This window comes from Marmota marmota, unplaced genomic scaffold (genome assembly GCF_001458135.2).
Source record: "Marmota marmota marmota unplaced genomic scaffold, marMar, whole genome shotgun sequence".
NCBI lineage: Eukaryota > Metazoa > Chordata > Mammalia > Rodentia > Sciuridae > Marmota > Marmota marmota.
This window is the reverse complement of record NW_026000026.1, coordinates 24,102,272-24,109,401: the sequence shown is the minus strand read 5'-3', so window position 1 is coordinate 24,109,401 and position 7,130 is coordinate 24,102,272. Positions and strand designations below refer to the sequence as shown.

Below are 7,130 nucleotides of genomic sequence, written 5' to 3'. Positions count from 1 at the left end.
GGCCTAGGGCGGAGCCACGAGCAGAAAAGAAGGCGGCCACTCTGCCCGAAGGGTGGGGAGTGGGGCACACGACCGGCGGACGAAGTCACGGACTGAGAGGGACAATTATCCAGCGCAGAAAAACTAGGACTTGGAGGCTCAGGCGGACCAGGCTCTGGGGCCGGGCCGAGTCTCTGGGGAGGGCTGAGCCTTAGCCGGAAGGTGGCGTCTGCTTCCCGTAGCCGCCGGGTCCGCCGGCGGCACTCCCTGGGCCACGTCGCCGTGGTGGTGGACCTGGGCTCGGGCTTCACAAAGGCGGGCTTCGCGGGCGAGGAGGAGCCGCGCATAGTACTGAAGAGCTCCAGTCTGGTGCCCAGCTGGGACCGGTCCGTGCAGCCAGGCACGCTGGGCTGCGAGCTGGCGGGCGGCGTGGCGCGGGCGCACCCCATCAAGCACGGCGTGGTGGTGGACTGGGAGGCGCTGGAGGGGCTCTGGCAGCGCCTGCTGGTGGGCGGCCTGCGAGTGCTACCGGAGCAGTGGCCCGTGCTGGTGAGCAACTCGCCATCGGCGCCACCTGAGGACCGCGAGAAAGCAGCTGAGCTGCTGTTCGAGGCCCTGGCAGTGCCCGCGTGCCACATGGCCAGCACCGCGCTGCTGGCGCTCTGCTCCTCCGGTGCGCTCAGCGGGCTGGCCGTAGAAGCGGGCGCGGGCGTGTGCCACGCCACGCCCATCTACGGGGGTCATTCGTGGCACAAGGCCACTTTCCGGCAGGATGTAGCAGGCAGCACCTTGTCGCGCTACTTGCGAGACCTGCTGGTGACAGCGTGTCCCAACATCGGGGTGCAGGCCTTGCCCCGCAAGACCATCACACAGCTTAAGAAGCGCTGCTGCTATGTGTCGCTGGATTTCGAGGGTGATCTCCGTAACCCCGCCCGCCACCATCCGGCCAGTTTCTGCTTGGGCAAGGGGTGCTATCTGCGCATCACCAGCGAGCGTTTCTGTTGCCCCGAACCCATCTTCCAGCCGTGTCTGCTTGGCCAGTCTGAGCCAGGACTGGCTGCACTGGCCTTCCGGGCACTGCAGAAAATGCCCCCAACACTGCGAACAGGGCTAGCCAACACTGTGGTGCTCGCCGGCGGTTCCACGCTTTTCCCTGGCTTCATTCAGCGCCTGGACCTGGAGCTGGAGGGTCAGTGCCGGCGGCACGGCTATCCCGCCCTACGGCCCCACCTGGTGGCCAACCCTGGACGTGGCTCAGCTGTGTGGACTGGAGGCTCCATGGTGGCCTCCTTGGGCTCCTTCCAGTGTGATTGGATGACTCGCGCCATGTACCAGGAATGTGGCTCCAGGCTGGTGCACGAAGTGTTCAACTGAGCCATGTTTGCCAGGAGGTGGTGGTGCAACCTGGGGACTGCAGGGACATTGGCTCTAGGTTGAGTCACTGTCCTATCAGCCTTGAGACTAGATAAAGAAATGTCAAGTGTTTGGAGCTGGCAGGCTCATCATGTGGAGGTGGGTCAACTCCACTCCCTTTCTGGGTCAGGAGGGGGCAGATGGGACCCACTGGGCCCTCACATTGACTTGCAGTTTGAATCCCCCAACCCACTGCCAGTTCAGAGAATGTCAGTCCAGCTATCCATTTGCAAGGCCAGGCCCAAGGCTATGTCACATGAAAGCAATCAGTAGAAGCCCTGTCCCTAGTTGTGTGATCTTTTAAACTCTGGAATCTCAGTTTCCCTTTTGGTATAAAGTGGGGTCAGAGGACTCAGGATGTAGCTGACAGATACAGCACTTGCCTAATGTGTGCAGAGCCCTGGATTCAATCCCCAATAGAGGAAAAATAAAAAATAATTTAAAAAGGCAGGATCGGGCACTCTCCCAGAGCTGCTCACTGCTCCTCCCCACTCAGCCCCAACTGGAGGAGCTGTGGGGCAAAAGGAAGTGGAGACATTTCTTAAAAGGAGCACAGGACTGGAGAGGTGGCTGCCTGCCTATATGCCTGAGGCCCTGAGTTTGACTCCCAGCACTGCAGGGGGAGAGGGAAGAATACATAAAGGGAGGGGTGGCTTATTTTTTTGAAGTCACTCTCCAAGAACTTGGAGCCCTAGCTGTCAGCACCGTTTACACTTGTGCCCAAAGGTGTCCACACATGCACACAAACACATGGCCACACACATACCTGCCTATTCACATATGTCCTTAGGGCAAGACCCCATGGCTCCATGCACCAGCACAGGCTTTGGGCATGATGAGCTCGTCCCCCCATGAACCAGCCTATGCCCACTGGGTTCTGGCTTGATAGTTCCCAGCATTTATGTCTGGCCAAAACCAAAAACAGCAACGCTGCTCCAGGTCTAAAGCACCCACTGTGTGCAAGGCCTTGTTCTGGGTGCTGGGAACAAAGAAAACAAAACTATGCAAAAATCCCTGCCTTCATTCTCATTTAATTATCACAACAAAAGTACAGACAGATGAGGAAACTGAGGTCCAGAGAGGCAAAGAGGCATAGCCACTAAGTGGGAGAAGCTCTTCAAGCTTCAGCCATGACAACAGTGTCCAAAGCATAGCAGATACCCATGTGGGGACCCACCATCAGCCACTCCACTCACCAGCTTGGTGGCGTCCATGGCAGTGAGTACTGCACGGTTCAGTGACTCCAGTGCAGCCAGCACAGGCCGGTAGACACCCAGGCGTTTGGAGAAGTAGTCTGCAAGGAGAAGAGGTGCTCATGGGTTCTGAGCCCTGCTCCCCAATTGGGAATTTGGCCACCTAGAGTTCCCCAGCTACCAAGCAGTTCTCATATCTTGAACCCAGCCCCTTCTGTCCCATCAGGAACCCAGCAACAGCCCCTCACCATATCCACCTGCCCAGGGACCTGGGAAACATGCACCTACTCACCACATAGTTTCTCTGTTTCTAAATTGCTGCAGAGGAAAAAAAAAAGACACCCTTCAGACACTGAGGCCTGGCCTGGCAAACTGGAATGTCCCCACCCCACCCCTGACTCCCAACTCAGCCTGACAAGGAATTTGGGGTATCTGGTCAGTGAGTGGGGGGGAGTGCTGCAGACAAAGGGTCCAGCCCAAGTCTTGGGAGCCCCGCATGCCAGCCCAGAGTCTGGGGTTTACCCTGAGGAGACGGAAGGGAAGGCGTATACATGTGCGATGTGTGTGCACCAGAGCGAGGAAGCTGGGAGGAGCTCACTCGCCCTGCCAAGATGTGTAGACGTGGGAGCACACGTGGGAAGATGTGGGAAGGGGTGTGTGTGTGCACCTGCACCCCTGGGTGGAGGCGGGTGGGGGCAGGCGGAGCTCAGCTGTCCCCAGGCAGCCTCTGGTTCCTGCAGGAAGCGGGAATGAAGGGGTTGAGCCACAGGTGGTGACTCAGGTCTATTTTGGGGTTCCAGCCGAAAGCAGCGTGGTGGGCAAGGCTGGAAGAGGGGGTAAAGCTGGCACCAAACCCTGGCACCTTTCTTCCCACTACCCACCCCAGTCCTCCAAAAAGAACGGAGGCAGTAGGGGACAAAGTGGGGCTGGGACAACCTGGCCTGGCACCCACCCACGCTCAGTCACCCCCTCTCACTCACTCAGTGGGACAGCCGTCAATGCTGCTGAACAGTTCCCGTAGCTCCCCGGGGCTGAGAACCCCATCGGCAAAATAGTTCTGGAACTCTTCAAATGAGAGCTTGCCATCATCTAGGAGGGGCAGGGAGAGCGTCAGTGTCCCTGAGCCCAGATCATGCCCTGCCTCCAGGTCCAAGCCCCTCAAGGCCTCCCCATATCTCACAACCACCTAGCCAGGTGCCATGGGCTCTGAGCTTAGCCCCTGACTGCTGGGAGAAAAGGACTGGAGTCCCCAGAACAGGGGAGGATCCAAATGTTAGCCAAATGAGGAAATGAAAAATCAGCCCGGACACAACTGCATCACAGCCTGATCTGGCTGGGGAGGACTTAGGGCAGAGGGTCTGGCCCTGAGGCTGGTCAGCTTCACCCTGGGTACAAGGACTTCTGTGCTCTGGACCCAGAACCTTCACTGAGAAGCCAGTGGGAGGCCTAGGAAATCTTCCTAAATAGGTGGACTCTGTAAGAAGCTTCAGGCTGGCTCTGGAGGAAATGCTGTCCCTGGGGGACAGGGTAAGCCAAGCGGTGCAGTTGAGTGGGATGTTCAAAGATGCCAGAGAGTCAGCCTGAATGATGTAGAGAGTCACTAATAAATGGGGAGGGGGAGCTGCAGAGCAGGAGTAGGGGTGGTAAGGCCTGAGGCTCTCCAGAAGGAATGCCCCAATCAAAGGGGGGATGTGTCTTTTTTGGTGGGGAGAGAAGGGTTGGGGGTATACCGGGGATTGAATCAGGGGCGCTATACCACTGAGCCACATCTCCAGCCATTTTTATATTTTGTTTAAAGACAGGGTCTCACTGAGTTGCTTAGGGCCTCACTGTTGCTGAGGCTGGCTTTGAACTCACAATCCTCCTGCCTCATCCTCTCGAGCTGCTGGAATTATAGGCATGTGCCACCACACCCAGGCAGGGCATGTGTCTCAGTCAGTGGGTTGGGACAAATGGTTCCCACCAATTAAAAAATACCCAAGGAGAAGGAGCAAGGAGTGGGGACACTACCCCATCTCAAGGAGGCTGGAACATGGGGGTGGGGGGTAGGTAAAGACCCAGAGGGAGGGGAGCTCCAGGCAAAATGGCCCCCTCAGCTCAGACCCTCCACTGGCTGGTCACTACAGGGGGCTGTTCCCAGCCATCTAGAGGCAGCAAACCTACAGCACGCTAGGCTGGACCAGGGGCAGAAGGAGCTGACTCAGGTTACTGGACCCCACTGTATCCTTGCCCAAAGGCTGGGTTTAATTGTGTCCTCTGAGCCCTCGCTGGATCTAGATGGTAAGTCACGTGGAAAGCGAGACCTCTAAAAATCTGGGTGAAGTACCCCACAGGGCCTCCATTATCCCACCCTTCCAAGCCCCTCACACAGGGAATTTAGGACCACACATCACCACCAATTAAAGGCTGTGTGACCTCAGGCAGCTTGCTTCCCCTCTCTAGGGTTCTACTCCTTTGTCTGTGAAATGGGTGAGGAATCTCAATCCAGCTGGCGCTGCAAGGCAACACAGGTCACATACCGGAAGTACCCATCACTGTGCTAGGGCACTGTGTGAAAACAAGCCCCCACTTCCAGCCTCTACCCAAACCACTCTCCCTCTGCTCTCCCTTCCAAATTTGACTCGGAATAGCACTTCCTCCGGGAAGGATGCATTGATTTGATCTCCCTGTTTCAGGGCCCCCAAGATTTGTCTCCACTCAAATTCTCCCCCAATTCCCCAACTCTCCCCTGAGTCTCCCTGATGGACTCCCACTCACCACCGAGTCCCAGGGAAAGCGACACTCACCATTCTTGTCTGCTCTGCGGAAAACCTAGAGGACAAAGGGACAGGAGTGGGAGCTGGGTGGGGGTAAGAAGCAAGAGGCGCCGCCCGACCCCAGGGCCCCAGCTGCTCTGCCTCCCCGCTGCCTGGCCTTACCTCCTGCTCAGCCTGCCCCGGCCGCCTGCTCAGCTCAGCCCGCAGGTGCTTTTCCAACAAGGGAGGCACAGGAAGGGCGCACAGCAGGTCCCACTGCTTGCTCCCTGCTCCTGCAGAGCCTGGCTCCATGGGGTGCCCCAGGCCAGCTCCTGCACCCCACCTCCCACACCTGGACGCCGGCCTGAGTTCTGTCTGATGCATTAGCCCCTGGCATGTCCCGGCTTGAAGAAGGTGCAGAGATGGGTCAAGATGCAGTCCAAGGATCCAAACCAGACCTGAACCCCAACTCTGGCCACCCACAGTCCACCCCAGTCTTCGTCCTCTGAGCCGGTCCCCTGCATGCCTGTGCAGGAAGTGGCCATTCCCTTGTTTGCCATACCTCAGTTTTCCCACTAGTGTCCCAAGGAGCAGCCTAGGGTTAACCCTTTCAGGGCCGGGGCTTCCCACAGAGACAACTTTATGTGAGGGCTGTGGGTAGGTGTGTGAGTGCCCAAGGGAGGTGAGGGTGGGGAGGCAAAGATCAGCAGATTTTATTTACAGAGAAGAGGAGATGAAAGGCACCAGAGGCAGTAAGACAGCCTCTCAGGGACCAGAAACTTCCAGGTCCCCCAAAGCCCAGCAAAGGGCAGCCCAGCAGGCCTAAAAAAGAGATGCAGACCAAAACCTGGACAGAGAGCCCTCATAGCTTCAAGTCCTCACTCCCTTTGGATGATCTCCTCAGGGTCAGTGGGTCTAAAGAATCAATCTAATGCCTAGCCTGAATCAGAGAAGGTATGCTACAGGGTTGGGATCACACAGCAGCCCAATGGGGCCTGGGTGGGTAGATGGAGATATGGGCAGGGAGCTAAATTGAGAAGACACCTGGGGCCACACCCAGTAATGCCCCTGCTTCAATATGGACATATCCCCTTAGGCCTGGGTGTTCCTATCTGAGAAGCAGAAGGGTCAGCTTTCAGTCAGAACTGTTTGTGGTCAAGGTGCTGAGTCACTGGGGGTTGTGGGGAGGGGGCAGGAGTACAGTCTTTCCCACTGGTAGGGACCTCTGGAATGGGGACTGAGCACAGGGGTAAAAGGGAGTGACTGAGACCCAGAAATGCTGCTCCACACTCACAGAAGGGGGCTGCAGGGCCACCTGCTGCCCCATGGAGTGGTACCCAGACCACAGAGGATGGCTGTGGGCAGCCTTCACCAGCTGCAGGACTCCTCTTGCCCTTGGGTCAGAGGGGCTCTGGAGGTACTACTAGGGTCAGGAGAGGGCTCCTAATGTGGCCAGGCGCCACCACAGAGCAGGGACAGTGACTGCTATCTTAATTGTGTTGACAGTCCCCACCCCCACCAGACAGATTGTTTGGGGGTTTGGGACAGCAGGGACAGCGACACTGGAGCAGAGACAAGGAGTGATATGAAAAGACAGGACTGGGGACGCGGAGGCAGCGAGATCGGAATAAGGAAGACGAGGGACAGAGGGACAGGTGGGTCAGAGATCGCGAGAGGGACAGGGTCAGGGAGACACGCACTGAGACCGAGATGCGGGAGCACAGAGACGGGGCCGGGAGACAGTGACAGCGAGCCCGGGAGACGCCCCGCCCGCGCCCCACTCACGTCCTGGAAGAGCGCGTGTCCGGCG

General features: G+C 57.9%; 2 protein-coding genes across 5 annotated transcripts in view; one reads left to right on the top strand and one right to left on the bottom strand.

Moving 5' to 3' along the window:
• The window catches only part of Necab3 (N-terminal EF-hand calcium binding protein 3), a 15,857-nt gene extending 9,679 nt beyond the window's left edge, over positions 1-6,178 (bottom strand). Inside the window, exons 1-5 of one of the 4 annotated variants that reach the window (XM_048811102.1) lie at positions 5,504-6,178; positions 5,372-5,396; positions 3,566-3,674; positions 2,878-2,903; positions 2,589-2,686 (exon numbers count right to left, since the gene is read on the bottom strand). In XM_048811102.1, coding sequence (XP_048667059.1) covers positions 2,589-2,686; positions 2,878-2,903; positions 3,566-3,674; positions 5,372-5,396; positions 5,504-5,704 — 459 coding nt within the window. In that variant the 5' untranslated portion in view covers positions 5,705-6,178. The remainder of the gene's footprint in view (positions 1-2,588; positions 2,687-2,877; positions 2,904-3,565; positions 3,675-5,371; positions 5,397-5,503) is intronic. The other 3 variants (XM_048811103.1, XM_048811100.1, XM_048811099.1) reach the window with 3 other exon arrangements.
• Actl10 (actin like 10) lies at positions 308-2,154 on the top strand. Its single transcript, XM_015501088.2, has one exon. The coding sequence runs from the start codon at positions 616-618 to the stop codon at positions 1,351-1,353; it is 738 nt and encodes a 245-aa protein (XP_015356574.2). The 5' UTR covers positions 308-615; the 3' UTR covers positions 1,354-2,154.
• Positions 6,179-7,130: the final 952 nt, after the last annotated feature.